This window comes from Poecile atricapillus, chromosome 3, assembly GCF_030490865.1.
Source record: "Poecile atricapillus isolate bPoeAtr1 chromosome 3, bPoeAtr1.hap1, whole genome shotgun sequence".
Taxonomy (NCBI): domain Eukaryota; kingdom Metazoa; phylum Chordata; class Aves; order Passeriformes; family Paridae; genus Poecile; species Poecile atricapillus.
Genome location: NC_081251.1, coordinates 106686391 through 106708232, shown reverse-complemented (window position 1 = coordinate 106708232; position 21842 = coordinate 106686391). Strand labels below are relative to the sequence as shown.

At 38.4% G+C, this 21842-nt stretch overlaps 1 protein-coding gene across 14 annotated transcripts in view; it reads right to left on the bottom strand.

The window, feature by feature from the left end:
- The window catches only part of EHBP1 (EH domain binding protein 1), a 207987-nt gene that overhangs the window by 71265 nt on the left and 114880 nt on the right, over positions 1 to 21842 (bottom strand). For all 14 annotated transcript variants that reach the window (XR_009277165.1, XM_058834762.1, XM_058834763.1 and 11 more), the window contains exons 11-13: positions 9257 to 9435; positions 8582 to 8630; positions 1600 to 2514 (exon numbers count right to left, since the gene is read on the bottom strand). Coding sequence is in view for 13 of the 14 variants with exons in the window: in XM_058834762.1 (XP_058690745.1) it covers positions 1600 to 2514; positions 8582 to 8630; positions 9257 to 9435 (1143 nt within the window). In the remaining variant the exon portion in view is untranslated. The remainder of the gene's footprint in view (positions 1 to 1599; positions 2515 to 8581; positions 8631 to 9256; positions 9436 to 21842) is intronic.

The following is a 21842-nucleotide window of genomic DNA, read 5'->3' as shown; positions in this document are numbered from 1 at the left end:
TGCTATGTGTTTACTTATTTACTTTAATATGTATGCAAATATGGCTACAATAAAAATGCTTTGTTGGCTATTTATATGGGTACCACTCACTCATAACTTAAATTGAACACAAAGAGGATGGGTACAAGGCAAAAAACCCTGCAAAAAAATCTTCTACTGAATTTATGAATATGCACAAGAAAGTCCCTTCTTCATACAAAGGACCGAGCAGATTTGCAGAGCAGAAATAGCAAAAGGGGGTTCTGCACAGGCAACACGAGGACATGAGCAGCTCCCAAGCAGACACACTCCCAAGGGCTGGTTTCCTAGTCAAGGGCAACTATGAAGAGTGGGAAAATGCATCTCTAGGCCTTTACATGGCTAGGGCTGGGGCAGGTGTTACCTACAACAACCACGTGGAAATGGAGGTGGTTGACTCTAACCAACAACTGAGTGTAGGTTCAGAGGGAGCCCATGTGCAAATGCACCGATAATTAACAACAAAGAACTGCCTTTAAAGCCAACTCTTGATTTTTCTTGGCCTGTTACACCCTTGCCCATGAAAATCTTCATGTCTCCTCCTGCTCTTTTATTCTATATGGGCCAAGCTGTTCCTTTCTCGTACAGTACAGAAAGATGATGATGACGATGATGATGATGAAAAGAAACCTCACAAGACTTCACTGATTAAAGGAAAGAAATTAGCTGGCTCTGGAACCAATATTTGGCCATCATCACTCATCTATAGACTGCTTCTCTTGCAATAAAATTATGTTTATAGTGCTTACTCAGGAAAAAAACCCATAAAAATATTTGAAGCAATTCACACTACCAAAAGACTGGATATATTATTTTCTTACCAGAGCTAATGGCACAAAGCCCAAATTCAAGAAAACTTCATAGGGGTAAAATTATAAGCCTGCTTTGGTATTTTTGTAAGTGGAGGTGATAACATGTTTTACATATTTTTATGATGATATGATTTATTGATAATACTCAGCATATATGTAATATTCAACTTCCATTCTCACAATAAATCTGCAAGGTAGGTGGGCATACACTGTTATCTTTATAGAAAGGAAAATGACATTGTGGTGAAGTAACATGCCTTAGGCCACTCAATGGAAAGCAGCATAATTTAACAGTCTGGAGTTTCTACCTCATCATCCTGGCTATGTTCATGAGACTCTGTGGCTTCCCAGACAAGATTTTGAAATATCTTTAGTAAATTTTAAGCTATTCAAAGCTTATTCAATTAATTTCCTAATGAACTGATATATTTTCCCAGTTTTTGCTTCAGTATGCAACACTCCAAGGAAATGAGTTGCAACAGACAGTGGCAAAAGCTCTGGAGCCATCTTTGAGATAGCTGAGAACACAAATTTCTTTAATGGGAGAGAGATTGGAAAGATCAACAGTGGGACAATTTCTATAAATTATTTTTTCATGTAATGATTGTTTTTCAGCACCACCTACTTCTCAGGCAAAATATTTATTGCCCAAAAATAAAAATACACTGTTCAGTTCACCATTTATGCTGAAGATTTGGTGTAAATTACAAGCACAGAGAAAGAACTTGAACAGCACCTCCACCCTAATTCACAGACACAAATGTCTTACCTGGGCTGTTTTTGCAGTTTGATCTGCATGATTTAAAGCTGTTCTGGCATCACTGTCAGAATCAGATTCCGTTTGCCTCGGAGAAGCATGTGGTTTCTTTGCAAGATCTGTATCCATATTATAGGAGTATCCAGGCTTAGAAGTAGGAGATAAACTTGGTTTTGTGACAGGTGAACTGGGATCTGCTCTTGTGCTCTCTGTGGATCCTATGCATCCCAGCTTTTCTTGCTCTGAGAAACCAGGGGTACTGTCTAAGCTCTGGTGTCTCTTCTTGTTGTTATCTTCACAAACAACTGTGGGAGACATATCCTCTTTTTGATCACTGACATGTGCTAAGTCACTGAAGTCTAAAGTGTCAGTTATCAGCAATTTCTTCCTTCCCAACACAGGCTGCACTTGTGTTGCCTCTGTACTGCTACACTTCCCAATTTCTTCAGATGCAGAAGTCCTTCCAGAGCTCTGCTGGGATTTCTGTGGATCCGTGTCACTTCGAGTCCTGCGTGAAGAAGGGGAAGCTGTGCTTGGGCTTAAATGGTCATCAGGAGTCTGATGCTCGCTCTCAGATTCGCCAACGCCGCTGTCGTTCACAAACACAGAGTCATCCTGAGAGGCAAAGTCTGCCAAGCCACTGTCTGGTGGCTGCAGCTCGGGCTCCCGGTTCAGGTCGTTCAGCTCCGCGTAGAACTTTTCCTGGTCCACGGAACTGTTTGTGTCCGTTTCGTAGTTACCCACTTTGTATGTGCTCTTACTGCTGTTCTCCTCTATCTGAACCACATTCAGTTCCTGGCCGCAGAAATGTGCCCTTATCTGATAGAGATAGGTCATAACAGTCAGTTTGTCAGGGATGGCTAACAAAACCATGTCCGAAGGCTCCAGCAATCGCGATATTCCCAAGCTGGCAAACCCGTCATAAGCCTTTAAAGACAGACAAAATAAAGATCAGTGTGGCACTTTCTTACCTATCGTAACATCTCAAGAATGCAAGTGGAAGTTTCAGTCAAAACAAGCAAGCCTAAAACACATCCAGTATTACAGGGAGAACATGGCTCTGACTATTATTATTCTTTTGGCTTCGTTACTGTCATTACTACTTTTTGGTGCACCATCCAACATCCAGCTCATTGATTTTTCCTGAGGGCTTCTACGTATGTCCTGGGATATCTTCACACCAAAGCAAACTGAGAGAATGTAACCAGCAAAAACACTCAAATGGCATTGTTTTACATATTTTTAACATACATCAATGTCATACTATACTAAAATCTTTTGTTACTCAAAATTATGACACTTTTATGAGTAAACAGCTATTCATGAAACCCCAGCTCGAAAACCCTTTTTGCACTAGGAAAACCTACCAATATATTAAATGGTTCTCACTCAAGTAGCAGGAAACAAGCAAACAAAAAAAGTCTAAGAGTTGGACCAGAAAAAAAAAGGAACTCAGGATGGCTTTTTAAGATAAGGAACAAAGATATAAGAAACACGACACTAATCCATCTTGAGCTTTATCACTGATGATCAACCTTCTGCCTTCTATTGGTCATGTAATTGCAGTGATTCCTGCTGATGAAAAACTATGTCCAGATAGCCAAAAAGAACACCACCACAGATTACATGACACTAGACATAAATCACATTAATCCATCAAGCAAATGCACTTTAAAAACATTTGTTGATGCTAAATTAATAAGAAAGAGAGAGTGAAAATCATTCCCATTTCACTTTACTTTCTAAAAGCTAAACAGTTGCAAGCCTCCTGCTTTGTGAGGCCACATTGTCTTCTTTTACTGCTGGCCCTTTAAGTGAGTGGGCTTGGTGCATCAGGTTTTTCTAGTTTTGAAGAATTAAAGCCGTTTCTCAATTTACAATTAATTATTACTATCCTGGATTAACCTTGGAAGACAATATTGTGTTTCAAGGAAGCCTTTAAAAGGCCTCCTGTTAGCGTAGATGCACTCAGTTAAAGCATGTGGGCTTCTCCTCCCCCAGGAATCCTGCAGCTCCTTTTCACCGTCTCCTGAAGGGGCTTACAATGTTCACAGTTGATCCTACACTGTTTTGAACAAAAGCAGATGCTAAATTTAAGACATGGATGAGAAATCTGTCCTTTCACAAAGGAAACAGTAACACACATCACTGGCTTCAACCCTTCAACTTTACACTTTTTCCTTAATTTCTTTAGTTTTAGAAGAATAGAGAGAAAAAAAATAGAACAATTATGGGTTGCTTTTTTAAATCTTCTTGGTTTTCATATTACTAAGTATTCAACAGTGAAACAGAATGTGGGGCTGGGCTGGCCTGCTCCTGGCAGACCTGGATATTTTGTTTGCTCTGAGAAAAGGAGGCTCTCTACTCCTCCTTGCAACATCATTCCCTACTCAATGGTCAAATAGTTCTCATGTCAGCTGCTTTTCAAACTCTGCTTCCAAAAGCTGGAATTTACCTTCCTGAAATTCTGCATGCCTCCCCTCATGCTCAGGTGTAACTTTCCAAAGCACTTCAGGTGAAGTAATTTTTCTATCATTATAACAAATTATTAACAGAGTTTATTTAGACATAGAAATTGTCTGAATAATTTATTTTGAAGCTCTTCTGGCTCTCTCCCCATGCAAAATAATTTAGCCTAAAATCATTGTTGGTATTTGGTGTGGCATTTCTTGGGAAGGTTATTATGAGAGACTGTTATGCCATTTATAAATACAGAGCTGTGCTTAGATATAGGAGCAGCAGTGGCAAACACGACTGATGTATTTGCTGATAAAAACTCAGATGTGAAATGAGAGGTGGGAGGGAATGGCAGCAACTCAGATGGTAGAAGAGGGACAGCTGCCATTTACAGTGTCTTGGGAAACAGAGCTGGAGGAGCAGGATCAGGCTGGCTATGGAGGAGAGGGAGACAAGATGGGTGGAACTGAATAGATACGAGGAGCAGAGAGCAGTGAGTTAAGGGAGAGCAGTGCAGGGATTTGGATGGGCAGCCTAAGGCACGGCAGATACCAGGAATGATGAATGTTCATATGACAATAGAAACCAGGCTGGGCACAAACACATAGCCAGCCATCTGTGTTGTCTGTAGACTAAAGGTAACACCAGGATGTGTTGTTTGCTAAGTGGGTCAGTGCTGATTCAGTGGCATAAATAACTTGTTATCCCACACTGCAGGTAGTGGGAGTTACCATCTGAAGAATGACAGGACAGGCACAGGCAGTCCAGGGCAGCCAAAGCCCATAGACATGACCTAACCTAAACCCCTTTTATACTCTCAATTTCTTATTTATATGCTAATAAAACTAAATTCTACAAGTATCTCCCAGGGTCTATAAAATGAAGGCAGGGACAGTGTTTCAGGATTGTCAGGAAAGGTACTTGCTTAGAAGTGCCTACTTCTACCTTAGAAGAACACTACAGCAGGATTGAATTTGGAATGATGGATATTCTCAGCACAGCTGCAATAACTTTTTGTTGGCTGCTCAGTTCTGGTGATGCCTGGGATTAAACACAGTTATTTCCTGCTGATGCCTGACACCTATTTCCCATTCCCTCTCACTCTCACCCGTATTTTTGCTTCTCTCCTTTCAAAGTACACTAAATATGTAGATTGGCACACCAATGTTCTACAGCCAGTAGCTCTAGAAATAGCAATTGTGTGTTCTGGATGTGTCTGCCCATACAGCAGTATGTGATGAGTTCTCCTTCACTGCTAGAAAAGCTGGGAGCTTCCTGATATTCCAGCATATTTATAAATGCATCATATTTCTAACTAGTTGGTAACATGGTATTAACAGAGTAAATTTTCCAAGTCAAATCATTTTTGTTAAACAGAGGCATAACTCAGCCTCTATTTTTGCAAATGTTTATTTCTCTGCATGTTTAACTCTGCTCCTACATGATCCTACTGATGCCAACAAGCATCTCCTACACATGCAATTAGATATGTTCTTAGGACTTTGTGGAATCAAATTGTAGAGGTGAGCATGAACACCTATTATAAAAACATAGCTCCAGCTTCAAGGTAAGGAATATTTTCCATTTTGACTCAATAATACCCCTGTGAGTCTGAATTCTTCTATTTAAATGTATAATTTAAAAGGATTCCTTTTAAAAATTGAGTATTTTATTAACATGATCACTCAATTTTAAATGTATTGAGGAATTTGGTAGAAATGGTCAAGAACTGGGAAGCATCACAAAAATTGAAAGTGCCAATTGAACATCCAAAAGATATACCCACACAGTAAATGAAATAAGCTTCTCAAAACATTAATTAAAACCAGAAATTCATTATTAGAAGCACTCTGTTGTGCCCTTCTACTTCTCATTCCTTCATCTTGTCAAAGATCCAGCCCAAGTCTTGTTTAATAGCTTATATTTTTAAAGTGCAGGACACATTATTAGCGACACAAATATTTCTATTGTTGATAAGGAACTGTAGTGCCAGTATGCTGCAATTTTAATATATTTTTCATTCATTTAAATTTAATTATTATTTAATAATTATCAAATGGATATATTAAATCAAATTAGCTGTTTAATGCTACTAGGAAGACAATATGGGTAGTTAGCTACATCTGAGATTTAAGTAGAAGCACAACTCTTTGGACCAGCTGGGAAAGTATCCCTGTAGTGTTTGTAATTTTCTCCAAGATAATCCTGGTTTCTCTTTTGTTCCTGATAGAAATTTGAATTGCAATGTGCACCAAAAATATCTTCCAATCCAGACTGATGCCAATGTAGTAGTTGTTTGGGATTTTTTTAATGTATGTATATTCAGGACACTAAGCCTATTTACCTATCTCCCAATGAAGTTTTTTCTTTTTTTAAATTTACTGACAAGCTGATTGACAGACATCAATTGGGATCCATCAGCACAAGCACCACAGGCATTATTCCAATCATTTCCCAACTCTGTAACACACTGACATATTGGCCAAGATCAGATGTCACAGGTAAATACCCTTTTTTATTCAGCATCAGTGGCAGCACCCAATTGGCAAGTGCTTGGTATGTATTATAAAGAACCTCCGATGATGTGCCTTTTCTAAGAGCGTATTTCCATCTGTAATTATACTCAGTGTTTGCACTGAAACAGTTGTCTCTTAAGATTTCTCCTTTTTTCTATTAAAATACAAACAAGGTCACGCACTTCTAAAAGATACACTCCTATGGGTTAACCTTTAATCTATGCTTTTCCTTTTGGGGAGAAGGGGAGAGCCAGAAAAACATGAAAAAAAAAAAGAAAAAAAAAAAAAGAAAAAAAAAAAAGAGCTGTTTCAGACAAAGAAAATCATCCTATTCATCCAAAGATGTTATTTTAATTGGTTAGGAGGAATCATTGTCAAATGTGCTACATATCTGCATGGAATTTCTAGGCAGCCATTGTTGGCAGTGCTGCATTCACTCCAACCAAGGGCACATGGGGTTATCTGGCAGAACTGTGTGAGACCAGGAAATAAATCTGCAGGAAGCAACTGAGATACTCAGTGTAGCTGTCAGGCAAAGGCTGGCAAAGTGATGAAAGAAAAAAACTGCACAATAACAACAATCACTATTTCTTCAATTCTGGGAACTATATCCTGTTAGAAAGACAGGCCAAAAAGTTCACTGTTTGCCACCACAGTTTCACAAAGAAAAGATGACTGATCATATTGCTAACATTTTTAATTAATAATCTATTCTTTCTTTTTTTATAATCCGGCTTAATTAGGCCAGACGCTCAACAAAACTTGAAGTACAAAAACATATGGTCACAGAAAATACTGTGATGTCACAGATAATCCACTTAGGTCATTATAAGTCCTCCTATTATTATGAAAAAAAATATCATCAGCCAAATACTCATTAGATAGGAGCACTTTGGGGATATTTCATTATTTATAATACTTAAGTACTAAATTAAAGACAAGTAACTCCCTGCCTAACACATAAGTGTGCAGGCACATTAAAATATAAACAACATGAATTTTAATAAAGCACTTTCAGAAATTCCATGTAAGTAAATAATACTAGATTGTAGATATGTTTGCTATACAATGTTGAACTTGGTTAATTTATTCAAAGTATATTTTTGTACCTTCATCCCAGTTAAATTTAGTGCCTTTTAAAGCAGTATAAAAATAAAATCACAGCATTAAGAAGGCAGATACTTAAAACAATTTTCAGATGATCTTCAGGAACAATTTTATTATCAGTGACTCACATGAAAATTGTAATTTCTAAACATGTCCCTAGGGCCCAACTGAAGCTTGTAACATGTCTAAAATAGTGAGCAGAAATAAACAGTCTTCTGGTGATTCCCAAGCTGAATTCCTGCTTCTTCCAGAAAAACTTTTTATATCTTGTACCTACAAAGAGCAGTTTAAAACAGTTGCACAGCACAAGGCTATTAACTATTTTGCTAGCATTTATTTGTAAATTGTAATAGCATTTTATTTTGTATATAAAAGTAATACCTTTTATCCTAAACCTCCCATGTTGTGCACATCATTCAGCTGATGCAGCGTAAGAGTAGGTGTAAAATTTCATCTTTAAAAATATAACAATCACCATCAAAGCAACATCAGCTGTGCCCAGTTACCAGAGCCTTGTTAATGCAACAGCAAGAGAAGCCTCATGTGCCACAGTCCAAGAGCAGTTACATTTTTCATTTTTTTAATTACGTGGCTGATTGGAAAAATCAGAGCAGCGCTCACAGAAGGCTGGTCAGGCCCTTCCTCTGCTCTCACAGTTAATGTAGGCCACACAAATATTAAACTCTAATGCCAGCCTCGCACTTGTTGTGAATGTTAAAACCATGACAAACTCGAGTCAATAATGCATCTGATTTGAACGGTGGGAGGTCGAATACCTTCTGTGAGCCGCAGTTATGACCTTACAAAACAACTGCACTTTCCCAAAATTAATAAAAACCTGCAGTGAAGTCAAAATTGAGGCTATGGGTTTTTTTGGAAGGTTTTTTGGTTTTTCTTTGCCTGGCAGTTCTTACCTTTTTGTTGTTCTCTTTAATATCTTGAGGATTCAGGGACTTGTAGTCACTGAGGGAGAAAATGGCACAGTGGGTATATACAGTATTTGATAAAAGCAGCAGTTTTAAAACAAACTAAATCTAAAAATTTGACATACAGTAATATCATACAGTAACTAGCAATTTCACAGCAATTCAATCAACAAAACTAATAGTGTGGAAAATTAAAGGAATAAATAAATAAATAAATAAACACCGATTACATGTTTCATCGCCTGAAGCTCTCCATCTAAAAAAGAAGTTAAGGCAGGGACTAGAGGCCAGCCTTGACAACCAAATTTACCAGGAGGTAATCCGTCCTTGTCAGCATACAAAGAGCTTATTCCTCTCATCTCATTTCAACACTGGCGCAATTCTCATAATCATCTTGAAGTCAGTTCTTTGTATAAGATTAAGAAGAGAAAAACAAATCACAGAGAGGGGAGAAATAATTGTTTATGCAACAAGGGAGAGCAAAGAGGTCACAAAGTTTGAGCATTCATAAACCTGGTTTCTTAGAAAGGATGGTTCCCTGCTTGAAAGCAAAGTGTGAAAACAGTTCTGCACCTAAAACGCACTGCTATCTGATTTTTAAGTTAAAAAATTGTTCAGTATTTTTATGAGTTAGCTTATGCAGGCAAAGAGTACACAACTTACATTAGGTCTGGTCTAAAGTGATGTAATATTGCACAAAAGGATAAACCATTCCTCCACGACGTGGTAAAATTGGTGATTTTCACTCCCCTATAGTTTTTTGTAACTTCTTTGCACCACACGAGCAGTGACTGACTAGCGTTTGGCTTTCTCCCCAAAACAGGACTTGGTATTGGGCTTGGCTGGAAAAAAAAGAAAAGAAAAGAAAAAGAGAGAAGATAAAAGAATTTAATGGGAGATGAGAATTAACATTAATTGACCTAACTAGATGATCTGTATCCTTTGATGTGAGTTTAGGTCCTTCACAGCTGTCAGTTTACAATGACTGTAACTTGCAAAAGACACAAATCGCAAGTTATTATCTACAGTTGTTGCCCTAGGCACTTGTCTCCCAAGGATGCAGATATACAGGATTCCAGATCTACACAGGGGAAGAGGCCAAGAACTGTACCAGTGCTGAAACACAGCACAGCCCTGCACAGCCTGTGATACACAGCCTTAGAAATACTTCCCAAAATGCAGCCATGGCAAAGCGTCCCCACAAACCCTTTCACAATCAAAGTCACAACATAGAATTGATGGATTCCTCTGGTACAGGCTCCAGAGGACAGTTTCTGGTGCTCTTTCTGTGCCAGTGAGAGATTGCATAAAGGTAATTATGGCACCGTATTTCTGAACAGCCACTTCCAACCGTACCGGAAGAGCCGCCTCTTCCAGGCTTTAGCTTTTCTACATGGAAAAAGAATTTCAGATGAAAACTGTTATCAGAGGATGGTTTCTAACAAGTGGCACTAGCTAACAACCATTAGCTAATAACAACCATTTTAAAAAAGGTTATTTTGACCCTTTTAGAAACATTTTTGTGGCATAAGCCAAGAAATAAAATAGAACACTTCGGGCATTTGGCATTTGTCAGACTATCCGCTGCTCCTCAAATTCAGCATACTGATTGCAGCAGATGTTTTCAAGACATATACACTTCTTATTTCCCTAGAAAAATAATGCTGTCATTTTTAAGACTCCTTAGATCTAATCAAACAGGCAGAATGTGACTGATGCAAATCCTACATCTGAATTACAGTGAAAGAACTGACATCCCCTATCCATTCAATGTAATATAATTAAAAGCATATATACACAACAAACAAGCTCTTGATGCACTTTAGAGCTAAAGAGTTCCCAAATTAAGACAAATTAAGAGCAAGTAATTTACTGTATCACAGCCACTTAAGTTTATGGTCAAATGGATTTACTTGTTATTGTCAATTTATGAAAGACCAACGATGCCCCCCCTTGACTGAAGCCTGTCAGTGCTCAGCAATTAGCTGCTATCAACTCATTTGTTTTCACTGCTTCTGGGGAAAGTAAGAGTTCACAGAGCCAGGGAAGTAATTTTTCATTTACTGTCACAATCAGCCCTAAAAAGTTGTTGTATAAACACACTACCTCCTCACCAGACAGAAGCACTGCTAACTCATTTACAAAGTGCAAAAGGTATATCTTGCTGAGATTTTTTTTTTTTTTAATGCCACATCATATGTACAAAATAACTTGTTAGGAAGTGCTTACATTTTGTAATCCTGTCAACAATTCAAATCGGCATGAACGAATCCATTAACGATGATACAAATATCTCCAAATACACTGAATTAACAGCTTTAACAGGGATATACGGAATAGGGAAGGAAAAGCAGCAATAAATTATAAACTTTACCACGCACAAGATTTTAATCAGAGAAACAAATATCACGTAACAGCTGCCAGACTGTTACTCCAGATTCAGTGAAGTAATAAAGATGTTGTTTTTCTCTTGTTTTCTTTACAACTTGAAGCAGAACCCAGTAACTAATCACTGACCTCAAATTTAGGGTATTTTTATTACTTAAAATATATTTGCTATTTTAAATTATATATATGGAAATATCACTACTGAGGGAAAATAACTAAAATAGCACTATCAAATTGTGGAAAGGTGATATTTTAACAAATTATTAATGCAAAAAGCTACTTCTTCAAGTCACAGAGATATATTAAATGTTAATTAGAAAGACTTAATATTATTTGATGAAACTCTCAACAAAAATGGTATATTTTCCAGTCACCACCTAAATGCTTTCTGGTTAACTCTGAAATTGCCTTAGGCAATATTGCCATTTAAATGCTTTAATTACTTCACTAACAAACTGAAGATGTACCTGAATTTAAAACCAGGCTTTACAGAAGGAAACACAAAGGTATCAAAACAACAAATTTAGCAGAATTTCACACTTTATTTTAAAATTTATTTTAAAATTATCAATGTTTAAAAAGATAGACTGCAATTCCTTGAAAATCTATATTTAGACTGGAGCTTTTTTCTGTGTTCATCTTTCCACTTGTGTTAGATTTTCTAAAAGCACTTCATCCAGAATACAGAAGATTTAGGACATGCATAACGTGCATAACACGCACAATTTTCTTTTCTCTTACCTGATAAAGCAGAAGTTGTATAAGGTTTTCTTTTCACTCTTATTAGTCCATGTTTTTTTGATAAAGGTGAAGTTAATACTATCACAATGTTATGCTCCTAATCACCACCTGCGTCAAAGCTTTCGTTATTTAATCTATGATAAAAGCATTCAGCTCCAGACACAATGGAAATACAGAAGTAAAGGCAGAACTGTGTATGAGCACTTGGACATGCCTTCAGAGGAGTTAACAAATGTTAGTTTTTGGTTCTTTTCCACAAGTGTGAAAAATCATTATGCAAAACATTCTTTCCATATTTGTACATTGGACACATTAATTACTGGCTTGGTGCAAACACAATTACTACCAAGTGCCTATTTCTAGCATGTATTTGCTCTACATGATTGGCAGGAACTAATCAGATGAAATGAAAATTCAATAATCTTTTTCTTACATCCTTCTTTTCAGCACTGACCACACAATTCTTCTAAACGACACAGCAGTCATGAGTTGCCTTTTTGAGCTCAAAAGCCAAAGTCCCTGCAAACTCAGCTGGAAATGCCATAAAAAGCCCAAGATATCCACACCAGATTGCCAGAGCTGCTCACTGATCAACAGGTCATGGAATCTAACACAACTGGCTTCTGTCCAGCCGTGGAGCCACCGCACGGCGAGCGCAGAGGTTCCAGAGCTCGTCCCTCACACGGTAGCTCAGATCTAAATGCAGCATCATGTGGATGGATTTATCAGCTGGAGTCAGCACTGGCTTCAGGATATCTTCGTTTCACACTCAACAAAAGCACTGAAGGCTCTATTCTTCTTTTTACACATTCTGGAAGCTCAGTTAATGTTTCATAGTGTATGCATTTTTTCTCTTGGGAGATTATCCCATCAGACCATTACTCTATGCTAACAAGAGGACAATAGCTTCAAGTATTAGGCTGCATCCCCACACTTGAAAATATTCAAATAGTTGTTTTTGCTGCTCTGAGGAACCCAGCACCAGGCACAGCGATGGCTCACAGAGCCAGGGTTGAGCTGCACCTCTGACACACAGCCCAACACTCAGGAGAAGAAAATCAAGACTGGAACTGTGATGAGAACATGGGGCTATGGGACTGTGACACAGCCAGGATGAAGACTTTAGGGGCTCAGTCTGAGGACCTCAAGGGCTTGTAGACAAGTTGCATGGGGGGTAGAGGTGTTTAAAGAAAGCAAGAGTGTCAAAGCCCAGAAGAGAAAGATGCTGAGAGGAGTAAGGGGGGAAAAAAAGAGATTTGTAATCTAGGTGGAAGGCTTATGTGGTTTGAGTTTTATATTAACAAACACAACTGCTAGAAGAGGAAAGGAGCTGAGACAACAACCCAGGACTGGTAATTAACTGCAGGAGAGGAAGCTCAGATTGAGATAGAGCTGAAAGTCAGAATAGGGAAGACCTACAAACAATGAACAAGCAAGTTTTTTTTCCCCTCAAGAGGCAAGCACAGGCTGGCCTCTAACTTATTTGACTGAGCAAAATAAAAGGGATTTTCCCGTACCCCTATCAAAACCACAAAGCTGTCTGGGCTCACTGAAAATTGTGCAACCATCAAAATGCAAGATAAGGTAAATGAAAGTAAGGCACAAGTAGGTGAGTGAAAATGTGCAGCATGTGGCTGGATGTAGATGACATTCAGGAAACTCACCTGAACTGAACAGTCTGAAAGGCTGTATAAAGGTGCAATAGAAAGACAAGACACCAAATACATTTCAGTCAAATAGATGATTTTATATCCTCAAAATTATATTCTAAAATATTATTTTTTAAATAACACAGGACTTCACCCATAGGAATGTCCCATTAGCTTGGGAGTATTAGAAATTGAATATGACTAATTTAATAGAATTTATGTCTTTGGCAAGGTCTGTATATGTCCAACATGCATTCAATTTTGTTTATTCTGGGCTGTGGAACAGTCTGGGCCAAAGTCAAAATGCGGTTTTTACTAGTATCAGGAATATCAAATACGATACGGAAAGAGTCTGCAAAGATAGAATAGAACTGCTTTCTGTTTTATTCCAAAAATAGAGAAAACATGCTCATGACCCAGCTGTGCTGAGATGTTCTTTACTTAGGGTGGTTAGGTATTTTTTCCATAGCAGGTCACCATAAGATTACAATTAATTTAGTGACACATCAAAATACAAGTGACATTGCTCTTTGCTTCTAGTAAGGGAAGATCATGCATGTATTAGAAAATACACATTTCCTAAAAAGAAATGTTAATTCTGCTATTCTGTTACTCTGATAAACAAATTTACCAGTTTAGGAGTACATTCTTTAACTCTGTGCTCTCTATTTGCATGGTGCAAAATGACTCTGGTTCCTACTGTCCCTAAAAATAAAGGAGATATGAAAACCCAGCTGCTAGACACAAGTTACAGATTCACTGAATTTATTTCCTATATATGATTAATAACAAGCATTTAGGTAACCTCCAGGTTTCATCAGCAGCAGACATCTTAAAACTTCACCTTCTTCACTCTTCTAATTGTGCCTACAGCTAATGTGGATATTCAATAAAATATAAACTTTTATCTCAAAAGCCTTAGGCATAAGCTTTTAATTGCTTATCACTTTACAGGTTTAATTTTGGCACAACCAAACCAGTCCATGTTCAATCACAACCCAACATTTAGACATCTGCCTGAGCTGACACGATGCTCTCATGTTTGAACGTGGCAAGGTGAAGAGGAAGGTGAAATTCTTGGGACACACCTCAAGTTAGCAGTTGGTCAAGCAGGTCTGATTATTTTATGCAAAAAGGTTTTCAGTTGCCTGTTATATATTTTGATAGCCAGGAGTCTGGAAAGAGCTTTTCCAAACCATGCCTGGGCAAAGAAAGGAAAGCAAGCCTGCAGATGGCTGCCTCTGGTTACTCTGAGCACCGAGGAAATGGTCTGGTAGAAAATTACAGCATGTGATCATACAATTGAAACATGCACACGTATATAACCTACAGGTATCCAGTGCACAAAGATGGGAGAGACTGCAGTAACAAAGGCTACTGCTAAGTACTTCATTTTGTAACTTCTGTAATTATCTGGTAGCCTCCTTTTGCCTTCTACTTTGTCTAGTAATGAAGTAACATTTTCTTAGCTAAGCCTTTTTTGGTTTTGGTTTGGTTTTCATCGTCAGGGATTAAAAGGATGAAAGAACCCAAGAATTCAGAACTAAATTCTAAACCTTCAGAACCAAAATTCACAACACATCAACTGCTGGACAATTGCCTCGCTTGCGCAACGGGACACAAGGCTGTCTGCTCGTGGCAATCAATTAAGAACAAGACAGACAATTTATTTCCAGATGACAACCTCCCCCGTGGATGTTCTTAGCAGAGAGGAACAGGACCGCACAGGAGTGTGGGCAGCTACCTCACCAGGCTGAGAAGCCCTAAATTTATTAGCTAATTGCAAGGAGATTATGTTAATGAACTAGTAAAAGAGAAACAAATCTGAGGCAACATAATGAATTGGTTACTTATGCGGAAGTAATTTCACCTGATGGTCAGTACAGCCAGGAAAAAAGTTACAGTGATCTCCTTCTCAGACTGAACTATTAAAAAGGGATTGGACGAGGCTCACCTAGCTTCTCTTCCCTGAGGTTGCATAATCTTTGTTTTGAACGCCGTGTTTTCAATTAAAAATCTCAAGAAAAGGTATGTAACTCATACCATTAAGCAGAAGCGAACACGGAGCTCGGTCTCTGATGATTACACGTATTTATAATGTAACAGTATGAACAGATGACATGCAGGGATGGGGCCTCATTTTTCTGCTCTCAGAAGACAGGCAGTTTCCTTGTGTCCACCTTCCTTCCTCCAGTTGTCCCGGTGGCATGTGGGCTGAACGCTCTGCTCTCATATAATCTGTGCTGGAAGCCCAGATGAGCTACCAGGATGCTGCTGGTTCACAATCCCTGGCTCTCTGCCACGATGGGAACGTTCAGGGTTTTGGGCAGGTTGCCAGAATTAAGCAACTTAAACCACAGATGAGGAATAGCAATTTTCAAAGCTTTTAACTTTGTTAAATGTGAACTGAACTAGCAAAACGCACCTCCCTGGGCCCAAGGCTATCTCTGCCACATTTCAAAGGCCTGCAGCAAACAATGGAAGTGTTAGAGCTTGTCAGAAAAGGTCACAAGAATCTCTTCTAAAAGAAAGCACAAGGCAAACTAAAAATGAGAGTCACTGCCAATTCCTCCTCAAAACAGTGAACTCTTGTTGCTTTTGCAGGAATTTCTTTTGACAGAGCCATTAAATAAACACAAGTCATTATCCCACTCTTCAGAACATTTCAACAGACATGGTTTTCAGGCAACCTTCTGATGTTGGCTCATTAAAGGTGACATTGCTCAGAACTTTATAGTTACCTATTTTGTAAATCTACTGCATCATTTGCATTAATGCACAACCATAGGCAGATTTATGGAAGCATTAGCCTTTACCTATGAGAAATCTTTGTTTTAAATACTTGAGAACACAACACAGATGCCAGATTTGTGCAGGTATTGCAGTAACAAAGGAAAACAATCTCTTTTTGGGTGTGCTTAGAGGACTCAGTATTTTTAAGCCCAGTATTGATGTCATAGTACCTCTGAAGGCCATAGTACGTCTCTTGTGGAAATAAAATCAGTGTATTTTACAGTCCTGAATAAGGTGCTGGTACCCATGAGCTGGCACTAGGCATAAAGATGGATATACTTAAAGCTCCTGAGGACAGCAAGAGATAAATGAGAATTTCATGGAAACAGGTTTTTGCCTTTATAAACTACTGCATAGGCAGCTGACTCTGTGCAAACAATCACAAGATGGAGATAAATAAAAGTATTGCTTCCCTCCTCAGTGGTAAGGAGAAGCTGTCCACAGATGATGGGGAGACATCTGAAATGCTCAGTACTTTTTTTCTACATCTGAAATGCTTAGTACTTTTTTCTACATCTGTCTTTATTCCACAAATCAGATGGAAGTTGGAGACTTGCATTACTCATACAGACACAGAAAGGTCAGATTTCAGCCCCATGTGGAAACAGCTTAGATAAGCCAGAAGCTTTCAGATCAGCTGAACACATTTAATGTAATCCTAAGGTACTGGAAGAACCAATATGAAACAACATCCAAAATTAATGGTCAGTTTGGACACTTGAACACAGGGGAGAATATTAGAAGAGTAGGAAAAGACTACATTTCCTTCTAGTCTTTAAATGCATAAGATAAAGGACAAATAGCAAGAATGCAGACAAGCAAATTAAAAAGAGGTGGAACAAATAATTAAGCTCCTTCTTAGAAGAAGAAAGTTACAAGAAGACAAGCAACAAACATTAATTTGTCATCAACAAATCATAACTAGTAGTCCAAGTCGCTTCTACAAGATGGAAGCAGGGAATAGAGAAGCATCAAATAACGGATTACAGATGAAGCTGAGCTCTTTTAATTGATCAAGATGCTCTCATAAAAGGAAGCATGGAAAACAGAGCTTTAATGAGACTCAGATAGGTGCAAAACAGGCTGGAAAACTATATCCAAGACTAGTTTTAAGTGATTCTTGGGATTATGCATTAAAAGGGGTTCTGCAAGAGTATTTCTTAGGTTAGGTGCAAGTCTGAATTGGGAAGGTGAATGATGCACTGGACAAGAAACTGAGAGGGACACTGAATGCACTAGAAGAACTCCAGTAACATAAAAAGAAGTAAAGTTCTGAAAAAAGCACTATGAAATTCAATAGGTACAAGTGAAACATAGGAAGGAGTAATCATTTACATAAATGCAGGATGAGGAAGAACTGGTTAGGTAACAGCTCTTCACGAAAGGATACGAGGGAAACAGTCTGTTCAAGCTGAACAGAAAGTCAACAACATCAGGTAGTTGTGAAAAAGACAAACTTTGTACTGAGAGGTACAGACAGGAATAAAGCCTGCAAGACACAGACTGCCTCTCTCACTCCATGCAGCATCAACAAAACCACAACAAAAATTTTATGTTCAGTTTTCCCTGAAAAAGAGTGTAAGGAAGATGAGCCCAAAGAAAGATTGGAGTGGGGAGGGGGGGGAAAGCATGAAGAAAGCTGAAGCACATTTTGGTCATTTATGGTATGAAGATAGAGGAAGGTAACATGGTGAGTCATCAACTATGTAAAATTCCAAAGAAGAAAGCAAACTCTTTGACCCTCACATCAGTGTTTACTAAACCAAAGTTACAGGCTTTAGTTGCTAGAGGTCAGACAACAGGAGAAGCAATCTCTAATGCAGTATAACGAAGCACTCAAGACTGCCTGGGAAGTCCATGGATGTTTCACTGCTGTTTAACAATAGGTTGCAGAAATTCTTCATTTTGTGAAGGAGAACTTAGCCTTTGTGCAAGCAGAAAGATCTTTTGGATGTGCTTCAGACCAACATTTTCTGTGTCTCTTACCTCCAGAGCCTACAGCTCGCATGGGCTGCTGCCATCATCAGGGAGCAGGAGCCTGGCAGAGTTTCCTTCCATGCTCTGGTTGCACAGGAAGCAAGCTGGAAAACACCTAATTCCCACCATGCAACACTTCACACTGGCCTCTCTGTTCAATCACCCACCAAAAAAACCCCCATTTCTCATTTTAAAAATTAATACCAGCATGGAGGTCCTGGTATTAATCGTTCCATAAGCAACTCGTGCACCAATTCCCCTATGTCAATCAGATCTCCTTGCAAGCACAGCATATTTTGGTTTTTTTCCTGGCACACAGCTATCTGAACACACGGGAAGTTCCATAACCACTAACAACTCTCCAAATTAAAAACTGTACACTTTACAGCTCTCTGAGTTGTTTAAGAGACTGGCTATTGAGGATAACCCCACCACTGGAACTGCCCCTCATGAGGACTGCCAGAGAGGAAGGCTCTCTCCCAGTCAGCACATTTGCACAGAGTCACAAAGCCACTTTAAAATCTAGGATATGTTACAAAGGTTTTGTCACCTGCAAGGTGAGAGTTCAGGTCAAACTCAGGACAACAGTCAGAAAAACCCCACCAATTCCAGCTGGGTGAAATGAGGCATTTAGGCAAACAGCAATACGTAAGCAACACTGGTAACCAAATCAGCTCTCAGCCACAGCAGAGATGTCACAGACTGAACTGAGAGACAAAGATTATCTAAGAAGGTTTTTTAAAGAAAAGACAGGATGACAACACTTGAAAAAGCCTTCCCTACCAGAAACAGAATGCTTCACTCTCAAGCACCATTCATAAACAACACAGAAAACAAAAAAAGCATTACTAAACAAAGCAAGTGAAAAATTAAGGAATGACAGGCTTGAATATTCTTGCTTTAGTCGCCCAACAGAATGAGCATTATTTAAGCAGTGTGAAGGCAGATTGTTATCTTTACCTCTCTGAATAGTCCCTTATTCTGTGAATAGTCCCCATGGAATAACAGCCACTACTCAAGGATTCAATGGCTTAATGAACATAACAAGACTGGCACAATCTGGAGCTTAATTTGCATGCAGTTTGAATATTTTTGCTTTATTAGTTTCATTTCAAAATAAAAATACATGTAAAAGTACCAGCAATTCAAGTGCCACTTGGCTTAACATATATTTTTCCAGGAATTCTTACATTATTCAAATTTGCTAATTGCTAGGACTTGTTCAGCTAAAAGGAGAAATACATGTTAAATGAAAATATCCTTTTTGTTTTATAATATGTAATTAACACAAGCTTTTCTAGCTTCAACACTGTCAAATCTATCCTCTTGAAAAATACACACATAATTTTCATGCAACAAATTAAATTTGGTGTGGTTATGCTTTTAGCACTCAACAAGTAAAAGCTTGTAAATGAAAAGCTGAAGCATAAAGGTATGGCAAGTCTCATTTAAGAAATCAAAATCTTTGCGAGAGAGGAATTGTCTCCTGCAGAACTCAAGAAAAGCTGCTAATAATTAAATACTGCCTCTGATTAACACTTTACACTACATGTTTATGTTGAAAGTCCTTGTTTAAGCAGATTGTGATACAAACCTAATCAAATCACTATTTCATTCTCTTATGATGCCTGGCTAATAACCACACAACAGTTGGAAACTGTCAAAATATTTTACAGCTCAATTGTAATTCCCATCCAAGTCTAAGCATGCAGTAATTGGGCGTTAGCCACGTTCCAGGGGTGTTACAGCAATGCACAGCAGTCAAATCTTCTGGGTTTCATTTTTTTTAACACATGTAGAACTCCTAAATGATCCCTAGGATCTACTCCATAAAATTTTGGATTAAGTATTAGTACATTGTCCACAGAGACAGCTTTTTTCATTAATTTGACATAGTACTTACGTTAACATTTTTTAAAAATAGCTTGATATTTGGAACTACAAAATTTTTTCAGCAGCTTTTTCCTTTTCCTTGGTTTAAAAGTCCCCCACGAAAAAGTATTTTGTGAAATAAATAAAAAACAAACACTTTGAGCAAAACATTACACAGCAAATTGTAATAGTATTATATTACACTATTATATTGTAATATATACACTATTGTAATAGTAAAAGATTCGAGACAAAATGCTGATTTCAAAAATTTTGTGGCTCATACGTACATGGAGTATTCCAAGCTGAGTGAGAAAAGAAGGATACTGCTACAACAGGGTGATGTGAAGAACCAGACAGGGCTTTTAGCATGCACTATTACTCCTGCAGTGTACACAATACCCATGAGCACAGGAGCCAGATAATGGCCTGATGGGTTTTCCTGAACAGACAACTCCATAGGCATTGCTGATTGGAGTCTGTACTTCTCAGACAGTACCAGAGATACAGATCCATGACTCCCTGGTCTTTCAACACTGTTCCAATCATTAATCCATGCATTAACTGTCACTAACTCCCAGTGACAGGCAGATGACATCACTGGATCCCAAATACATTAATGTCCACCAGATTAAAATCTTTAAAAGGAGTTATACCTTTGAGCTTCCACAAATGGAAGAAAGTGTTACATATTCAAGTCCCTTTTGGAGTTAGTTTACACGGTGTGTTAAATAAAACTAAGCATTCCTGCCAGGTTCTCTATTGGTCCCCAGATGATGCAATGATTAATGTGTTGGGTTTGAGCTGCTTGTGATTCCAAACACTCATCTGCAGGTAGAACTAGGAAACACCTGGACTGAAGGACTGCACCAGAAAACTTCAGTCTTTTGGTCAGCTATTAGAAGGAGCATCAGGGGAAGGCATCAACTGCTCTTTCTTGCATGTGGGCATGAGATGAGATTTATCAGAGAAGCCCAAAGGAGCTACAGAGGGTAAACCTTCAGCTAGCACAAATGCAGAAAACTCACACTCAAGCCTCATACATCATCCTCAACATGTCTGATCATGTCCAGCTGTTACAACATGTAGAGAACTTATCACTCACCCATCTCAGTCTCCTGCAATACTTTTCACTGCACAAGCACCTCAGGATAGGTGGTGGATGGAAAAGAAGGGAGCCTTCATTCCTACACAGGAATTTCCATGCTTTGGGAAGTGTAAATTAGAGCATTACTACTAGTCTGACAGTAAGTTTGCTAATAAATGTGTAGCAACATATCTAATTGCATAATGAGAGATTAAATGATTATGACAGTCTTTGAAATGGGGAGAATAAAGGGAAGAGAAAGTTAATGTAAAGGGAGAGCTCTGGTAACACAGCAAACTAGCTGCAATTTCATAACTGTGGTAAATTTATAAAAGCCAACTGCTCTAAATAAGCTTCCAGTGGCATCTACAAAGTTTGTTCTAATACTGAGCGTTAGTTCCAAGTTACACGAGCTTCTACAAATTATTTAAAGGTGTAGGACCCATCAAATTAAAAACACAAGCTTTTCACACTTCTAGGCAACATTCAGAAGCATCAGCCAAGACATGACTAGGAAACAAGCACAGCAATGTAATTTGATTAACACCTACCTTACCTTTAAAGCTGTACAGGAGGGGAGGTCAAAGAGCAGTTTTCCCTACAGTTACAATAAAACTTAGAGAACACTCAAACAGAAGTGCTGAAGCTCTAGTGGGAGAATGACAAGTTGATAAATATAGAGTGTGCATGCTGCTTTAGTCATACTTTAGGTTCTCAATGAGTTACATTCACAGAAGTTTTT